Source organism: Mercurialis annua, linkage group LG3 (assembly GCF_937616625.2).
Source record: "Mercurialis annua linkage group LG3, ddMerAnnu1.2, whole genome shotgun sequence".
NCBI classification, from domain to species: domain Eukaryota; kingdom Viridiplantae; phylum Streptophyta; class Magnoliopsida; order Malpighiales; family Euphorbiaceae; genus Mercurialis; species Mercurialis annua.
The window spans coordinates 4,680,926-4,699,617 of record NC_065572.1 but is presented as its reverse complement, the minus strand read 5'-3'; the positions used below and the strand labels follow the sequence as shown (position 1 = coordinate 4,699,617).

The 18,692-nt window shown below is 34.3% G+C and overlaps 2 protein-coding genes and 1 non-coding gene across 3 annotated transcripts; all 3 read right to left on the bottom strand.

Moving 5' to 3' along the window:
- Positions 1–685: 685 nt before the first annotated feature.
- LOC126671184 (ricin B-like lectin R40G3) lies at positions 686–2,548 on the bottom strand. The gene is made up of 5 exons (XM_050364915.2): positions 2,168–2,548; positions 1,934–2,053; positions 1,243–1,462; positions 1,113–1,174; positions 686–1,009 (listed from the first exon to the last, which is right to left on the bottom strand). The coding sequence occupies exons 1-5, from the start codon at positions 2,297–2,299 to the stop codon at positions 731–733; spliced, it is 813 nt and encodes a 270-aa protein (XP_050220872.1). The 5' UTR covers positions 2,300–2,548; the 3' UTR covers positions 686–730.
- Positions 2,549–6,190: 3,642 nt separating this feature from the next.
- Positions 6,191–6,297, bottom strand: LOC126676020 (small nucleolar RNA R71). The gene has a single exon (XR_007640198.1). It is a non-coding gene; the product is annotated as a small nucleolar RNA R71 (small nucleolar RNA).
- A 10,145-nt stretch (positions 6,298–16,442) lies between these two features.
- On the bottom strand, positions 16,443–18,366 carry LOC126671314 (NAC transcription factor 47-like). Its single transcript, XM_050365078.2, has 3 exons — positions 18,089–18,366; positions 17,582–17,907; positions 16,443–17,299 (listed from the first exon to the last, which is right to left on the bottom strand). Exons 1-3 carry the CDS (start codon positions 18,258–18,260, stop codon positions 16,682–16,684), a joined length of 1,116 nt encoding a protein of 371 aa, XP_050221035.1. The 5' UTR covers positions 18,261–18,366; the 3' UTR covers positions 16,443–16,681.
- Positions 18,367–18,692: the final 326 nt, after the last annotated feature.

The following is an 18,692-nucleotide window of genomic DNA, read 5'->3' as shown; positions in this document are numbered from 1 at the left end:
AGCGCGGATCACATACATTTCATTGCAGTCATATGACATTGTTTCAGATAAGTATTTCTGTTTGTCATATCCAATTGTTTTCCCAATAGATTGAATTCCCGTGTTTAGTTGATTTATAATTTAATTCTTTTTAATTGATATTTTTACATGCTTTTTATCTTTAGTTACCAAAACCAATCGTTTAATTGCTATCCAAATCGAGTTTAACTAAATAAATGTTGCTTTTTTGTGAAATTGATAACTCAGACTTCATACTCCTATTACTATTGATCGAATCCGTATACTTGTAGAAATCGACATCCATACTCCTAGGGAGCAAAATTGCTTTGCGGATAATTTGTTCAAATAAGAAGTAGATAGAAGAACAGGTTTAAAAGCTTGGTTTTAATTACAAAAATGTGAATGAAGAGATCAAACGGTATTGATTGTAGACGGGGGATCAAAAGGTTAAGATATATCAGCTTACTCAATACTATCTTCTATGTGCTTGGCTGGTTAGTGTTTTCAAGATCTTGTTGAGTGCCCTTTAGAATTTCTCATAGACAGTGTCACAGTGGTAAGGAAGATTGATGGGTCTTAAAATGACCGGAAAAGACAAATAAAACTAATATGTGTATTGTACTGAGGAGAAAACTCGCAAAAACAAAATTGATTGAAAAAAAATGACTAAAATTACAACGGAAAATTGCAATTAAGATATTATTACGAAAATTAAAAGTTTTACATAAAATTACATCACCACGCACCAGCTTGAATTTAATTTATTATTTAATGCCACTATTTGCTTTTGCATTGCTGCACTTGTGGCATTAGCTTCAGCTAATTCTTTAAGTCTCAACTCATTCAAATCATTCCTGAACTCATTAACCTCTCTTTTCAATATCTCCATCAGCTGCTGCACGGCTTCATCAGCTGCACTTTTGGAATTAGCTTCAACTATTCGCGCACACACTGCGCTGAATTCCTTCCTGATCTTGTCATACCGTCTAGAAGACTCAGATTGCGGTTTCTGAAAAGTCACACACCAACTTAATTAACACTCGCCATAAATAACAATCTCATTTACAGTTGAATTGAATTAAAAAAATGAAATAGCGTGCATCAGAGCCTACCTTCATGTCAGTCACGTTAGGTTTACCGCCTTTTAAAACTGGACTTCCTCCATCTTTCAAGCCTATCAAAACCCGAGATGGTCAGCGAAAAAAGAACAAAGATGGCTGCATTTTCAGATAAGCAACTTACTTTGAGGAGTAAACTTCCATCTCTGATTATGCCCTTCATGCCACTTCCAGAGCCAAACAGGAGTACCATTTTTGATGGGATCTTCGCCACCGAAAGCATCTAAATTCAGATGGACATTTGCAGTCGTCCAAATGGCCCTGTAACCATCACCCAAATCATGGGTTTCCGACCAAAGTACGGACTCATCAACAACATCCGGATTATACGGAATCAGCTCGAGCTGTATGACATGAAACAGGCTAAGATAATAAACAACTCCCAAGATAATAAAAACAGGCTAAGTAGTATCTTGGGTTATTAGCCAAAATGGTACCCAACCTTTGCACCTTGTATCAAAATGGTACCCAACCTTCTAACGTTTGTATCAAAATGGTTTTTTAAACAATTTCCGGCCACTTTTGATAATGTGGCAACCGGAAAACTAATTTTTTTATATTTTTTTCACATCTCATGACAAATAAGATTTTATATAATTCAAAAAATTAAAACGAACTCTTATTTTATATTAATAAAAAAATTATTTTTCCGGTTGCCACGTCATCAAAAGTGGCTGAAAAATGTTAAAAAAACCATTTTGAAACAAATGTTAGAAGGTTGGGTACCATTTTGATACAAATTAAAGGTTGGGTACCATTTTGATACAAGGTGCGAAAGTTGGGTACCATTTTGGCTAATGACCCTAGTATCTTACTTGTTTAGTGTCTACATTAGCCTTAATGGCCTGACCACTGGCTTTATTAACTAAAGCAAAGCAGGAAAAAAGTTGTTTATCCTTCAATTTTAAACTCCCTCTCTCAACCTTGTGCCAGTTCTGCCACAATAATCAACTCCATAGATAGTCAAGAAGCAATATAACAATAATATATGAGTTAGTATCAAACCAGAATGCAGATACTCAAAAAGAAATTTAGGAAGTTGGTCATACTTGAAATTTATCGGAAGGATCAGAAGGTGCAAGAACCACTTTTTCGTATCTGATAGTGAGGTGAAAATTTGGGCCATGTTGACAGTAAACCTTATAAGTGGGTTCATTAGATAGGAGAGAATGAGATGCCATGGTGGTTGATCAGTTTAATTGAGTGAGAGTTATTTGGGGTTGTGTATCTGATTAAAAACCATAACACCAGATGTCTATTTATAGTGTTTGCGGGGAAGGTACAATTATGATTTTCGTTCAATTGAAGCAACGAACAGACTGTTCCGTGCCCCAGGCTATGCATACCACATTCATTTTAGTTTATTCCATGGTGTTCATCCAAGCAAGGAACACTGGTAAAAGAGAGGTTTCCGTGTTAGAACAAAGGAAAGGAACTAATGATAATGGCGGACCTCAGATTTTTTATAAGACGGAATAGAATTTACTGAAAGTTTACCGTAAGCTCTTTTTAGGTCCGCTCCTGACAGATATAATAATTATTATTGTTATACTAGTCATAATTTCATGTATTTGTGCATATATATATATATATATATATATATATTAAAAACTTTTAATATAAAAAATGTTAAAAAAAAATTCATTATACATAAACTATAGTAACTAAATAAAATAACTCTGTAATTAAAATTGTTCTAAAATATTAAATATCTAAAATTTATTTATTTTTATAATTTTTTTTGTTTTGGGGTTATGCCTTTTCTCAATTTTTTTTTTACTAAATTGAGGATTATAGCATTTCATGTTGCTACTTTTTATAATGAAAAATAAAAAAGATACCATGGTTCTCAGTTTCTTTAAGATATTCATCTCATTTGTTAGCGTGATTCACTTCTTTTACAATGAATAATGCAATTTGATACCGACCTAAATATGTCCAAACTCCAAGGTACGCCTCCTAAACTTAGTTCGCCCAGAGACCTGAAGAACGCCATTCTCAAGTTCCTCCCCAATTAAAATAGAGGCTTTGCTCTAACTAGTTGAAGTTTTCCATACGCCTGAAGGAAAGAGGAGCACCAACCCGTCTCTCCTACTAAGCGGGATTATCGGGAAACATGGCCCTGTATCGATGGAAGATCGTGGGTACAAATCACGATCTAAAGCAAGATAACTGGCCACCAAAGGCCTTATAAATAGAAGTCTAACGATACTTGGGGAGGTAATCATTCTTTTAGCCTTAAACACTTATTACCACATTAATCTACCAAAAAAATTTTACCGGCTTAAGCATCAGATAGGCTCCCAAGCAACACAAGCCCCTCCTAGTTAGAGCCGAAAAAAAGAAGAAATTTAATCTCAAGCCAAAAGTCATAGAAAGAATTGTAAACGAGGCGGAAGATTAGGTTTCCAAATCAATGACCTGCAAACTTCTCAGGTCAAGGAGCCAGGGCAGATAAAAAAATTCATCTGCTTAGAAAACAAGCTGCCAAACTTATCCTGTTGCTGCCAGAATAATGGAGAAAGTTGACCCTGTCTTAACTGAAACGAGGAAATGACCTGAAAAAGACAGACCAAATCAGCATCTTCACCAATATGGGGCTGCCGATTCTAGGACAGCAACTCCGGTTGATTCCGAACCACAATCTCAAAAATTAAGCAATTCTTGTTACTAAAAATTCTAAACAAATAATTAACTCATGTTTGTAGAGGAATTGTACCCAACTATTGATAGGAGTAGAAATACTCCTATTTTCTAGGTACTTTTAGGTCTCTTTATTGCATATTTAATGTTGAATTCATATTTGTTTTGGTTCTTATTGTTATGTCCAAGTATTTCAGGTGTATTCATGGAAATCAATGAGTTTTGGAGATAATTGGAGCATTTCGGAGGTTCTTGATGAAAACAGACGCCGAGAGCACAATTTCCTATTTGTGAATCTGACCCTACTGCATTGATTGATAATTTTGGGGCAGTTAGAGACTTCAAATGAATTTGTGATCTTCTGGAGAAATGAAGTAGACATCTTAAGCTTTCCGTAGAATCAAGAATCGCCTCATTCCGACGTGTATACAAGGAGTTATGACATTTTGAAATTGGAAGTTCTGCAGCTGAAATGGTGCACGACGTGCACTCTATAGTGCACGACGAGAGCACGACGAGCCCTTGGAAACAGAGCTTTTGGGCTGAAATTTGTAGGGTGCACGACGTGCCCTTGTCTCCTGCACGTCGTGCGCCATATATTTTTGCTGAGTGAGGGCACGACGTGCACGACGTGCCCTCCACGATTCCTGCTTGCTGAAAGGACGTTTTTGGCCCTCCGAAAGTGAATTTCGACAAATAAAGACCTGGGTATTGTGGGAATTTCATGTAGCTCGAAGATTACAAGAAGAATTAGTATAAATACCATTCAAAAACATTGTATTAGGGTGATCTAATCTGAGCTTAGCTCGAAACTTTATGATTCAGATTAGACAATAGCTTAGCATTACTTTCTTCATCGTTTTCTACTCTATTTTCTGGATTATTCATCTATATTGCATTGAGTTCCTAGCAAACAAGGTACGACGATTATTGAGAGATCTATTATTGTTGTTTTCTTTGTCACTATGAATTTTATATACAATGTTATTGAACTTTCTTTAAATATGTGTAGATAAACCCAACGTGGGGATTATTGATGGGATTTATGTCTGTTTAGATTGATTAGATATGTGGGTTGTTGTTATTACTATGTTTTAATTATTATTCTTAATGCTTGAATTTATTTGGCCAATTTATTCATTGTCCTGTGTTTTGGTTTTAGCTCGAGAGAGTAAAACTGGAATTGACCAACATAATTAAGAACGTAAGAGTTGATTGCGCGAGAGTGAATCGACGAGTACGTGTTCTCAGGGTTTACTTCATAAACATTAATTGATTAGTAATTTAGGTTAATTATTGTGCGAGAGTGAGTAATTAGCCTGTTACTAGTTTGTTATCTGTTTTTGCCTGCAATTGCTCGAGAGAGAATTTTAGGTGCTTACGATTAGCCTGAACCTTAGTAGAACAACCAAATTCATATTCCAATCTGACTGAACAGCATAATGAAAGTTAATAATCCCTGTTCTTCCCATCATTGTTAAAGCCTTATTTTCATTACAGCTTTATTTAATTTTATCCATAATTGTTATTTCAGTTTATTTAGTTTAATAACAACATTCAAATATCTTTTTGGCTATTCAAATTGAGTCTCCTAACTGGTTGTCTTTAGTAGCTTTCCCTGTGGGTACGATATCCGGACTTCACAGTCTGTATTACAAGTTGGCATACGTACGCTTGCGTATTTTTACCAACAAGTTTTTGGCGCCGTTGCCGGGGAAAGCATATCTTTAACATCTAAGTTAGGATAGCTTGGCTTGTTTTAGTTGTTATTTTTTTTTTCTTCTTGTTTTACGCGTGGTATTTTGTTGTTTGTGTTGTTTCAAGTACCCTTCTCATAGTGTATGCATAATACACGACGTAAAGGACTACCGCTAGAACCTTTTCAACAAGATCTCACTACCTTTGAGCGAAGTGTCCGAAAATCAGCTCAAAGGAATCAGAATATGGCAGACGAAGATGGTATCCCACCTGGTTTCAATCCTGTGGTGGATAATAGAGTTCCCCCACAAAATCAGCAATATCCGCAGGATGTGCAGGGAGAGAACAATGGCGGACAGAGAGTACGAACATTGATGGAGTTCTTTCAGCCAACCGTGGGCAACACTACTCATGGTTATTTTGCACATCCTGTACTAGCAAACCACTATGAGATCAAGACAAGTGTCATTCAGCTGATAGAAGCGCGCTGTCAATTTTATGGGCTACCTAATGAAGATCCGAATCAACACATCGCCGATTTTTTGGAGGTGTGTAGTACATTCAAGCTCAACAACATGACAGACGATGAAGTTTGGCTGCGCTTATTCCCATTTTCTCTGAGGGATAGAGCGAAGCAGTGGATCCATGCATTGCCTAGAGCGGGGATTAACAATTGGTCAGATTTGGCAAAAGCCTTCATGAGCAAGTACTTCTCCATGGCAAAGACTGCAAAGCTGACTAGGGATATTATGCTCTATCAGCAAAACGATGGAGAATCGATACATGAAGCGTGGGAGCGATACAAGGAGATGCAGAGGAAAGTTCCTCATCATCACATCACTAGAGAGAATCTGATCCAGAATTTCTACAATGGGTCAACTGAGTTGGGGAGAAGCGCTATAGATGTAGTTGCAGGAGGGTCACTAATGAGGAAGACGACCGATGAGGCATTTGCCCTATTAGATGAAATGGCCATAAATGGATGTACTTGGCCGAACGAGAGGGCAAAAGTACCTGCGCAGAGAGGAGTAATGGCAGTCAGTGTTGATCCAGCTGTGGAGAGTCTGAAAGCGAAGAATGCCTCACTGCAAGCTCAGGTTGATATTCTTATGAGGCAAGCTGCAGGGATGACTATGGGAAGTGTTGCTGCAGTTCAGAGTAGCTGTGAAGTATGTGGAGATCCTACCCACGTGGCAAATGACTGCTATGTGATGGGACATGCTTTCAATGAGCAGGTCAATTTTGTGGGAGGACAGAGACAGGGCAATGATCCATATGCTGCTACTTACAATCCAGGATGGAGGAATCACACGAATTTCTCATGGAAGGATACTGGGGGTAATGCCAACAATCAGACAGGTCCAAATTTTCAAGGAGTACAAGGGCCACAACAGAATCAGGGCAACTTCCAGAATCATGGAAACTTCCAACATCAGAACAATAGGCCTCAGCATCCACCTGGCGTTCAGCAAAGAGAGCAAGGAGAGTCTCTTTATAGTAAGGTGGACAAGATGATGGAGTTAATGTTGAAGAATGAAGCAGAAACGCAGCAAACATTGAGGAATCATGCTGCCACTATCCACAATCTTGAGTTGCAGAATCAGCAGATGGCCCAAGCACTTCAGACTCGAAATCAAGTGGGTTTACCATCCACTACTGAGGCAAATCCGAGAGAGCAAGTCAAGACGATAACACTGAGAAGTTCAAAAGTGTTGCCTGAACCTCATGTAGAGAAGGTTGTAGTAGAGGCAGAGAAGGAGCAGTGTGAGGGTGGTGCTACTGAGTCACAAGTTTCAAAACCATATACTCCACCTCCACCATATGTTCCTAAGATTCCTTTTCCACACAGACTGAAGAAGCCACAAGACACTTGGAAGTTTCACAAGTTCTTAGAAACTTTCAAGAAGCTGCAAATCAATATCAGCCTGGCGGATGCACTCAGAGAGATGCCGCATTATGCCAAATTCTTGAAAGACATTCTGATGAAAAAGCGGAGCTGGGACGAGAGTACGGTTCCATTTACAGAGAATTGCAGTTCAATCAGTTTGAGCAAGTTGCCTACAAAGCTTGAAGACCCAGGGAGTTTTTCTGTTCCCTGTACTATTGGTGATTTAAGAACTGCTAATTGTCTTTGTGATTTGGGTGCCAGCATAAATTTGATGCCCCTTTCTTTGTTTAGACAGCTGCTTGGTGATCAACAGGTTAAGACCACTCCCATGATGTTGCAGCTTGCTGACCACTCTGTCAAAAAGCCATATGGAATTGTGGAGGATGTTTTAGTTAAGATCGACAAATTCATATTTCTTGTGGATTTTGTCGTTCTTGACTATGAGATCGATATGGAGTGTCCTCTAATTCTCGGACGACCGTTCATGAACACCAGCAGAGCTCTCATTGATGTGAATGCAGGCAAGTTGACTCTGCGATTAGAGGATGAAAGTGTAGAGTTTGAGATGACCAAAAGGGTGCGAAGCGTGAGTCGTGAGGAAAAGTGCATGAGAATTGACTGTGTGGAGGAGAGTGAACATAAGAGCATGAGGGATGTGTTGTACTTAGATTGTCCTACGACATCTCAAGAATTCAACCCATCAAGGAAAGAAAAACCACTGCATAAGACTTTGTGTGGTGTGCCTGCACAGTCAGTAAAAAAGAGAGCACCTTCGAAACTTCCACTCTCAGCCAAACTGCAAAAGGGTAAACCCAAACAATGGGCAGGGTGGAGGTTAAAATTTTGCTCTAAGGCGAGTAGCATCGATCCAGTGCAAACCGGAAGCACCGATGTAAGTGAGCTTGTCATTCTGAATACTTCTCAAGTACGTTCATGTACAGGTAAGCTGGTATCGCAATGGAGTGGACCATTCAAACTCCGACGCAACATTGGTCCTGAAGTGGTGGAATTGGAAAGCGCAACCGGCGAGATCTTCAAGGTTCTTGAACAATGGTGCAAACCATGTTCGAAAACTTTTATTGCTAAAGGACATGAGCGAGTTGCTCTTTTTGATCCGCCATGATTTGTCTGCCATACGGTCAAGCTAATGACCATAAACAAGCGCGCTTGGGAGGCAATCCCAAGGGTATCTTTCCTTTCACCCTTTACACTTTTATGTTTCAGTTATGTTTTATGTTTTATTTGTTTTTATGCATTGGGGACAATGCATCGTTTAGTGTGAGGGTGTGGAGAAAACTCTGTTTTCTTTTTATTTTTATGTTTTTATTTTGAGTATTATGTCTGTCTGTAGGTTGTTTTAGGAGTTGTTTAGTTTTATGTGGTGAACCCGTGGGGTGTATTTATGCTATGTCATGTTATATATTGTGCTACTTGCACTTACCGCTTTGCTTTGTCATTTTGTTGTCTATGCCATGACTGCTGCGATGTCAGAATTTCTGAGATTTTAGTGTTTTCGTTCCCCCTATTTAATGAGTTGGTTAATTTTTGCTTTTGTGTTAGAACAACATTGTGAGAATGACAGTTAAATAACTTTTGCTTAGTTAGCCAGCATGAATTAATAGGACTGAGGTGAAATTTTGCGCTTCGGAAAACATGTTCTTTCTTCTGAATATTGTGAATTTTGGCATGAAAATCTTGACATGAGCACTTGTGTAAATTTTGAAATTTTGAGCAATTAAACATGTTTGTATTTTAAATCACCTTGTGTTTACCCAGTTTTGTGAGATATTTGAGCCTTATCGAGCATACTTTTTATGTCTCATTTTATTGTGGTGTGAGTCGATACATGTTGATTTTCTAGAACTTGCCTTGCGTCCACAGTAAAATTGCATTGTAGGTTGAATAATTTGAAAGTGATAAATGGCAATTAGGATGACCCATTCTTTAGACCACTTTAAATAAGCCTACCCATTATCCCTTAGTTTAACCAATTTGAGCCTTAGCCATATTTTTGTTGTTTTACACACATTTTACACACTTTACCTTTTCTTATTCTCCTCTTTTCTACCTTATTTTGACTTGACAGATTGATAGATATGCAAGAAACTAGTGTGAGAATGTTTAACATCCTCAGCTCATGATATTAGATTGATTATCTCTTGTTTGATATGATTAGTGTTGCCTTTTGAAGTTCAGGAAAAGAGCGAAAAATAAAAGAGAACTTGAAAAAGAAAGCAAAGAAAAAGAAATAAAAATAGAGAAATTGAGGTTAAAAGATATAAATATGAAAATAAGAACTCAAGGCATGAAAAGTAAAGAAAAAGAGATTGATATAAAGAAAGAGCTGAAGTTTTATTTACATGGTTTCTAGTTTGTGTTTGTTGATTTGTCAAGTCATTTTTCATCTTGTTATTTACCTTTTTCCACACCCTAACCTAGACCCCATTACAACCCTTTAAAAGTCCATTTTGATTCTTTTTGTTTAACTTAACTTAGCAGTGGAATTGTGGACTACATGCAAGCTTATGGCAAGATTACATGTATTGATGTGAGAGCTTAATTTTTACACCTTTTACACTTGTGTGCGAGAGACTACCTTGTGAGGAGTTACTTGGTGATTTCATTATGCATGCTTGTAATTTTGCTCATTCGCTCGAGTTTCATGTGTTGTTTTTGAATTGATTGGATTGCTTTTATGATCAATGTGATTTCGAAATCATGTTTTAATAAGTGTAACTGTGTAGTCTCGGTGTTATTGATTCATGATTTGGCACTAGACATTGTTATTTGATGTTATTGTTGTGGTGTTGTTTGGCTTAAAGGTTTAGTGTTGATCGGTTCATTATTTAGGGGGTTGTGAAAGTGCTTTAATTTTGAAATTTTTGGCAAAGTTTGGTGATTGGTAATGTGGCATTTGTTCTTTATTTGCTTGAGGACAAGCAAAAGGTAAGTGTGAGGATGTTTGATAGGAGTAGAAATACTCCTATTTTCTAGGTACTTTTAGGTCTCTTTATTGCATATTTAATGTTGAATTCATATTTGTTTTGGTTCTTATTGTTATGTCCAAGTATTTCAGGTGTATTCATGGAAATCAATGAGTTTTGGAGATAATTGGAGCATTTCGGAGGTTCTTGATGAAAACAGACGCCGAGAGCACAATTTCCTATTTGTGAATCTGACCCTACTGCATTGATTGATAATTTTGGGGCAGTTAGAGACTTCAAATGAATTTGTGATCTTCTGGAGAAATGAAGTAGACATCTTAAGCTTTCCGTAGAATCAAGAATCGCCTCATTCCGACGTGTATACAAGGAGTTATGACATTTTGAAATTGGAAGTTCTGCAGCTGAAATGGTGCACGACGTGCACTCTATAGTGCACGACGAGAGCACGACGAGCCCTTGGAAACAGAGCTTTTGGGCTGAAATTTGTAGGGTGCACGACGTGCCCTTGTCTCCTGCACGTCGTGCGCCATATATTTTTGCTGAGTGAGGGCACGACGTGCCCCTGACGTGCACGACGTGCCCTCCACGATTCCTGCTTGCTGAAAGGACGTTTTTGGCCCTCCGAAAGTGAATTTCGACAAATAAAGACCTGGGTATTGTGGGAATTTCATGTAGCTCGAAGATTACAAGAAGAATTAGTATAAATACCATTCAAAAACATTGTATTAGGGTGATCTAATCTGAGCTTAGCTCGAAACTTTATGATTCAGATTAGACAATAGCTTAGCATTACTTTCTTCATCGTTTTCTACTCTATTTTCTGGATTATTCATCTATATTGCATTGAGTTCCTAGCAAACAAGGTACGACGATTATTGAGAGATCTATTATTGTTGTTTTCTTTGTCACTATGAATTTTATATACAATGTTATTGAACTTTCTTTAAATATGTGTAGATAAACCCAACGTGGGGATTATTGATGGGATTTATGTCTGTTTAGATTGATTAGATATGTGGGTTGTTGTTATTACTATGTTTTAATTATTATTCTTAATGCTTGAATTTATTTGGCCAATTTATTCATTGTCCTGTGTTTTGGTTTTAGCTCGAGAGAGTAAAACTGGAATTGACCAACATAATTAAGAACGTAAGAGTTGATTGCGCGAGAGTGAATCGACGAGTACGTGTTCTCAGGGTTTACTTCATAAACATTAATTGATTAGTAATTTAGGTTAATTATTGTGCGAGAGTGAGTAATTAGCCTGTTACTAGTTTGTTATCTGTTTTTGCCTGCAATTGCTCGAGAGAGAATTTTAGGTGCTTACGATTAGCCTGAACCTTAGTAGAACAACCAAATTCATATTCCAATCTGACTGAACAGCATAATGAAAGTTAATAATCCCTGTTCTTCCCATCATTGTTAAAGCCTTATTTTCATTACAGCTTTATTTAATTTTATCCATAATTGTTATTTCAGTTTATTTAGTTTAATAACAACATTCAAATATCTTTTTGGCTATTCAAATTGAGTCTCCTAACTGGTTGTCTTTAGTAGCTTTCCCTGTGGGTACGATATCCGGACTTCACAGTCTGTATTACAAGTTGGCATACGTACGCTTGCGTATTTTTACCAACAACTATCTATCCTTCCTCCGACCTTCTTTCATCAGCTGTTCTTGCTAACGTCTTCACTTGAAAGTTACATAGTATCTATTTTTCGTTAATTAAACAAAATGAATTTTATATCCATTCTCCACAATAGCGGAAATATTCAAAAGAAAAACCAAAGTTTCTGAATTTTCAATGCAAGACGAAAAAAATGCATTTTTAAAGTTGAGACAATCAATTATAATTTCCGAAGACAATGTCAAACCGGTTTAAAATGTTCAAACTGTTTGAGGTAACAGAGAACCAAAGACTTCCACCATCCGCATTCATCTATTTTCAAATCCATTTCAAAAGCAAATAAGAATTCTTCAACCGAAACGGAGTAATATTCAAACCACCTTCAGAGAAAGTAGAGCAAACTACTGACCAAAAAACTTTACTGAAATAATATCCCTCTAAAGAACCATTTCATAAAAAACGCCTAATAAACTTCTTAATGCATACCAACGAGCTGTAGCTCAAATGGTATAAGCGCTGGGCAGTAAATGCCAAGGTCGTGGGTTCCAATCCTCCCACAAGCGCTCCCCCCTCCCCAATTATCAAAAAAAAAACTTCTTAATGCATAAATAAAATAACTGAACCAAGTAATATTAGGAAAGCACATATAATAAACAGGCACACTACTAAGAACAGACTTTTTTAAAATAAGCCTATCCGCAAGAGAAAGAAGATTGCCACGCCAACTAGTAAGATGAGAAGAAAAATTCTGATTAACCGGATCTCAAGCCTATGCCTTGACTTTGTTCAGAGTTAAATTAATTATAATTTTACCAAAATAAATTTATCTACAATTATTATTGGTAATTACCAATGATCAAATAATTATTAATATATAATTCGCAATCATCAAATACTTTCATAAGTTGAGCGACATTAATTATTTCATCTGGTTTATTGGAGAATTCATCATCCATTTCCGCTCTTAATAGTTTATTAAATAGATTATCCATTAATTTTGGGCTTAAATGTATAAAAAGATTATAAACTTTCGCGTGTTTTTGGTATTTAAAATGAAATTTTAATTTTGGCAGATTTAACATTAACTTCTAAATTTTACAATTAAGTATCACGTTTGCGTTTTATTATTCAAAACGGTTACGTTTTACATCCAAAATGGTGTCGTTTTACATCCAAAACGGTGTCCGTGCCATTATTGCAAAATTTTAAAAATTCATGTATTTGTACGCCAAAATTAAAAGTTCATGTTAAATATCAAAAACACGCGAAAGTTGGTGATTTTTTGTGCATTTAAACCTTAATTTTGTCAAAACAAATATATATATTTTTAAAAAATCTTCGATAATAGAAAAAACATATGAACGTAATATATAATTACCATAATAATTAATAAAAAGTTGTCATAGTAATTTAATTTGAAAATTTTCTCTTTCAATTTGAATAAATGACTGTAATTAAAATTAATTCTGTAATTAAAATTGAAAAATGAAAAATAAGTTAAAATTAAAAAATTTTAAAGTTTGTGTTTTAAACGAAAAAATGAAAATGTGGACAGATTTTTATGATTAAGCTTAAATTATATGACTAAAAACCATTTTCTAAATAAACAAAGATGGGGTTTGTTAGAATTTGAAAGGGTTTTCCTCAAAATAGACTCACATTAATATGCTTTTAGATATGTTCAAATTTTAAATTAAATGTGCACTATAAAAAAACATGACTATATAAATATATATTTCACTAAAAAATCATGTATAATTGAATGTGGACGTGTTTATAAATTTTCTATAAAAGGATTGAATTTTATTTAATTATCTAATTCCCAAAAGTGATCATATAGCATATACCCTCCTTCCAAGTTCCAACTGCTCTCAACCATGACAGTATTAATTCATTTTCAGTTATGAAAGCAAATATACTAATTACGTGAACATTAGATTAATCATATCTTGATTAATTACTGGTACTTGCTAAAATGGGAAATTAATAAACTATGGTATTACTTGTCTCTGAATTATCATTTTCCTTATTTGTTTTACTGACATAATCATCACCATTATCACGACTAGTTTCATTCTAACTTTATTATCTGTAATAAAAAAATAAAAAAATAAAATAAAATTTAAGTATATTTTTTTATAGGAAAAATTTAGGTTTATATCAATTATAGGCCGATGATAAAAAAATTCACACATGTTAGATCCATTTCTTCGTTGCACTAAATAGGTTGATTCCATTCATTTAATCAATGTAAGTGGGCGATTCACAAAAAAAAAGTGGATGATCAATTGGTCCATTATATTTTTATGGTGTGTTATATGGGGATATCCAAAAACCATGTAGTTTGCAAAATTTATTTATCTGGTTGTTTTTAAAATTTTTATTTTATTTTATTTTTAAGTTTGATTTATTTTAAATTTATAGGTGTTTTCTTGAACCAGAATAGGGAATTCGTTACATCTATCATAAAACACACGTGAGACATAATTTAAAAGGGACCAAATAAATAAAATATATAAATACAAGGGCCTATTAAATAAAAATAGAAAACCCAGTAAATATAAATTTAAAAATATAGAGACTTTTTATTACTTTTAAAGTAAAAATTATTAATCATGTAACGGCGATTGACATACTCACCACTTCCGTCTATAAAAGGACCTATTAAAAAAATAGAAAAACTTATTAAATAAGAAAAGATAAAATAAATAAATACCTAAACATTTTAATAAGTTATTTTTTCCCTTTCCTATGGTGTCATGTAAATTCATTGACGGCATAAATTCTTATGATTTATATAAAAAAAATACTCTCTTTGTTTAATATGTTTGTGCTAAATTGCTAATGTCAATGAAATTAATTTATTTTATTGTATTTTCCATAATTTTTCAACAAGACTTCCGTCATCATATACGAAGAATTTATTTAGTTATTCGAAATGTAAATAATAAAATTTGATTACATTTACAAAATCAGTCATAATCCAGAATTCTTTCTATAATAATATTTTGTATGCACAAACTATGTGATTAAATCTTTTATTGGATAAATAAACCTTCTATATATTTTTTCTGTTAGATTTTAATATTCAATATTGAAATCCAGATATAATAAATGTATAAATTTTGATAAAGGAACTGAACAATTATAAAGAGGAATTTTTAGGTAGACTCAGTCTATCACGTTATTTGTGAGTCTATCATATTATGACACGTCATTAAAATAGTGGCAATATCGTAATTTTATTTATTATTATTTTACACTTATGAATAGTAATATTACAATAGTGGAGAGATTTTTAGGTAGACTCGGTCTACCACGTCATTTATGTACTAACCTATTATATTATGACACGTTATTAAAATAGTGTGACCATTGTATTTGTTTATTTTTTTTTTACACTTTTGAATAGTAATATTATGATAGTGTTTATTTTAATGACATGTCATAATGTGATGAGTTTAGTCTATTAATAAATGATGGACCGAGTCTATTTAAAAAATTCTCTACAATAGTGTTATTATTTCAATGATTTATTATAATGTGATAAAGATATGCATTTAGGATAAAGAAATCATGACATGAAGCAATCATTTCAATGTCATGAACGAAGAATATTATAATCTAAATTATACTATAATTAGGTACAGATAGTGCTAAATCTGGCCGCTGATCAAGCAATTTCGTCATTGTCTCATTATTATGCATACTTGAGAAGTAGATTCTGCTAAGCATCCCCCATGACAATTCGAATATAATATACTAGACAAGATGATTTTATTTAACAATAAGTATGATCGAATTGAAAAATATTTTTAAAGAATAATTTTGACAGTCTGATTTATTAATTTTACGAATCATAACAACTATATCCAAACGGTAAAAAAATAGACTGATAAAATTATTAGTAAAAAAATACATAAAATTCTTTAAATATGGACTAATTTATCATAAAAATATGATGTCATATTGAATTATATCTTTTATTTATCAATTAAAGTCCTTAATTTTTTTAATTTGCTTAAAAGACGTAATTATTAAGACTTTTAAAATTAATAGACTTCTAAAATTATTTTTAAGGATGTTTATTCAATTTGGTCATAACTCATAGTTACGGCCCAACAATTTCATTTTGCCTATATTTTATTTGTTTATGAAAATATATATTTTTTTTCATTTTTTCAGTTAATTTTACATCACACGAATGAAATTTTCTATTTAATAATTATATTAATAATAATCAATTGTTATTAATTAAGTATGATTTTGATCCATCACCCTTATACTCGAAGCTTAACAAGAGTGTTGAACTTTAATGATAATTAATTATTTGTATCAACTACTATATCTATAAGTAATCATGATTACATGGCTAGCTAGTGTGAATGGAATCTTGTTAATTTATCCATCATCATCATCCATCACAAACTGATGCAATCATCCCAATAATTTTATAGCAAATTAGGATATTGATGATGCAATCAACCTTTATTTTATTCCATATTGAAAAGAACCAAAATCCTAAACTGTGAATCTGATTTTTCATTTCAAATTTATTATTTTACACATATTAAATTTCTACAAAAATCATGTCTACACATATATATGATGATTCCACATATACAATCAACCCTAATTTTTGTTTTCTTTTTCTAATTTTCTTTTGACTATTATCAAATGGTATAATCTTTTTGACATATACCATATTATCCATTTCAAGCAGCTCAATTTTTTTATGTTCTATACACAAGAAATGTATTCTTAATGATGCAATAATTTATCCTGGAACTGAAGATTAGGGTTTAAAACTAGTTGCTGGTTCAAGAACGGCTGGTTCAGGAAATTGTATTGATGATCAGTAATTTGGGTTGTGGTATTACTAAAATTGTAAGAATTGTTGAATCTCTTGAACGGCTGATAGTTATTGATATCTTCATCAATGGTGGATAATGGACGCTTGAGCTTATTTTCCATGTTTGGCATTAATGGAGTATCCGAATTCAACTGATCTGGTAACTTGTGAAGCAAGTAACTGCTACTGCTGCTAGTATTAGGGTTAGGGTTAGAGTTGTTTAGCATTGCAGTAGTAGTGTTGAGTGAATTATACTCAGTTGAGTTGAATTGGTTATTGTCTGATAGGAAATTACTGAGTATATTGTAATCCATGGCATCTAGTAGGTTTGAGAAAGAATATGATTTTTGAGGCATGAGAGGGTAATTGTTGGTTATGGGATTTTTCAAGGTTTTTAAAACATTTTCTTTGACAAATTGATCTTCTTCTTCCTCTTCTTCTTGATCATGATCACTAGTTTCCGGAGCTGCCGCCGGAGGTGGAGCTTGTGTTTTCTTGTAAATCCGGCAAAGAACCCAATCATCTAGCTGCAAAACACATACAAATGTTTTTTAAAAAAGTATTAATTTGTTTTCTAAATTTATTTTTTGAAAAAGGTAAAATGGGATTAAAAGTTTTGGCGATTACCAAATTTTAGTGTTTTTACACAATGGTTAACGACTTTCAAATTCTTCTATTTTAATTACCAATTTTAAATTTTACCTTACAATTGACAACTCACTAAATGAATTTGGACGAAAAAAATACTTAAGTGACGTACAAAAAAAGTGCAATTAAGTGCAAAATGCGAAGTTAAATGGCAAGCATACCCTCATTGTAGTGGTTGAATTTTTGGGCTTGTGATTGTAAGTTGGAGCATCAGCTAAGCGATATTCATGCATAATCCAGTTAGTTTTGATTCCTTTAGGAGGTCTACCCTTGTAGAACACAAGAGCCTTCTTCACTCCAATATTTTCTTGCACAGCACCGCCACCGCCACCGCTGCGGCCAGCAGCTGATGCTACTATAACCTTGTCTGTGCCGGTTGCCTTCCAATACCCAGAAGCTGCTGATCTATTAGGCCTTGCTCCATTAGGGTATTTCCTATCTCTTGGACTGAAAAAATACCACTCTTTCTCTCCAAACGCAGCTTTTTCTGATCAACAACAACAAAAACATACCATCAGCGCACGGAAACAAAAACACAAAAACACCGAAAAGTTACTGAAAACAACGAAAGCGGTGTTATAAATATAGAGTTTTGGAGTTTCAGAAGCGCTTTTAAAAATAAAAATGAAACATCAGAAACGTAAAACGGATAAAAGAATGAAATGAACCTGGTAAGTCCCACGGATCAAACTTATAAAGATCAACATCTGCAATGATCGAAAGAGGAAAAGGAAGTGAAGTGAGTTTCTTTTTAAGGTAATGAAGGATTAGTTCCTCATCGGTCGGATGAAATCTAAAACCCGGCGGCAATTTCGATTCCGGGTTCTTCTTCATCGTCATGTCTATCAAGATTTCTAAGTATCCAACTCAAACAAAGGCCAAAAAGACTGAAGATAGAAGAGAGCAAGTGGGAAAGATTGAAACTTTTGGGAGGACAGAATTGGATGGCAATTTATGGTTGAGGTAATTTGTCCTCATGTGGAAAAATATAGGGATTAGGACAAAAAAAGTGATCAGTTGCATGGCTAGGACCCACAAAGCCAGCTGGAGTAATATAATTGCTTTAATTTACTTTTGTTTTTAATAGATCCCACCTATCCAAATATGGCGGCTGGATTATGATCATCCAATTCCAAGGATTGATGAACTTAATCTCATGACATCATTTGCTTAAGATAAACACTTGACACGTGTCCTCTCTACATCTCCACATACACTCTTTTGTCGTTTTATTGAACCCTCAATTATATTAAGTTCAATGGGTGATAATTA

Bases quoted from the DNA above. Each gene is read 5' to 3' on its own strand.
- LOC126671184 (XM_050364915.2), bottom strand. From the start codon at position 2,299: ATGGCATCTCATTCTCTCCTATCTAATGAACCCACTTATAAGGTTTAC. The intron at 2,054-2,167 runs GTATGACCAACT...TTATTGTGGCAG, and splicing joins ATCCTTCCGATAAATTTCAA to AACTGGCACAAGGTTGAGAG. The intron at 1,463-1,933 runs GTAAGATACTAG...CATGTCATACAG, and splicing joins CTAATGTAGACACTAAACAA to CTCGAGCTGATTCCGTATAA.
- LOC126671314 (XM_050365078.2), bottom strand. From the start codon at position 18,260: ATGACGATGAAGAAGAACCCGGAATCGAAATTGCCGCCGGGTTTTAGA. The intron at 17,908-18,088 runs GTTCATTTCATT...GTTGTTGATCAG, and splicing joins TGATCCGTGGGACTTACCAG to AAAAAGCTGCGTTTGGAGAG. The intron at 17,300-17,581 runs GTATGCTTGCCA...TGTGTTTTGCAG, and splicing joins ATTCAACCACTACAATGAGG to CTAGATGATTGGGTTCTTTG.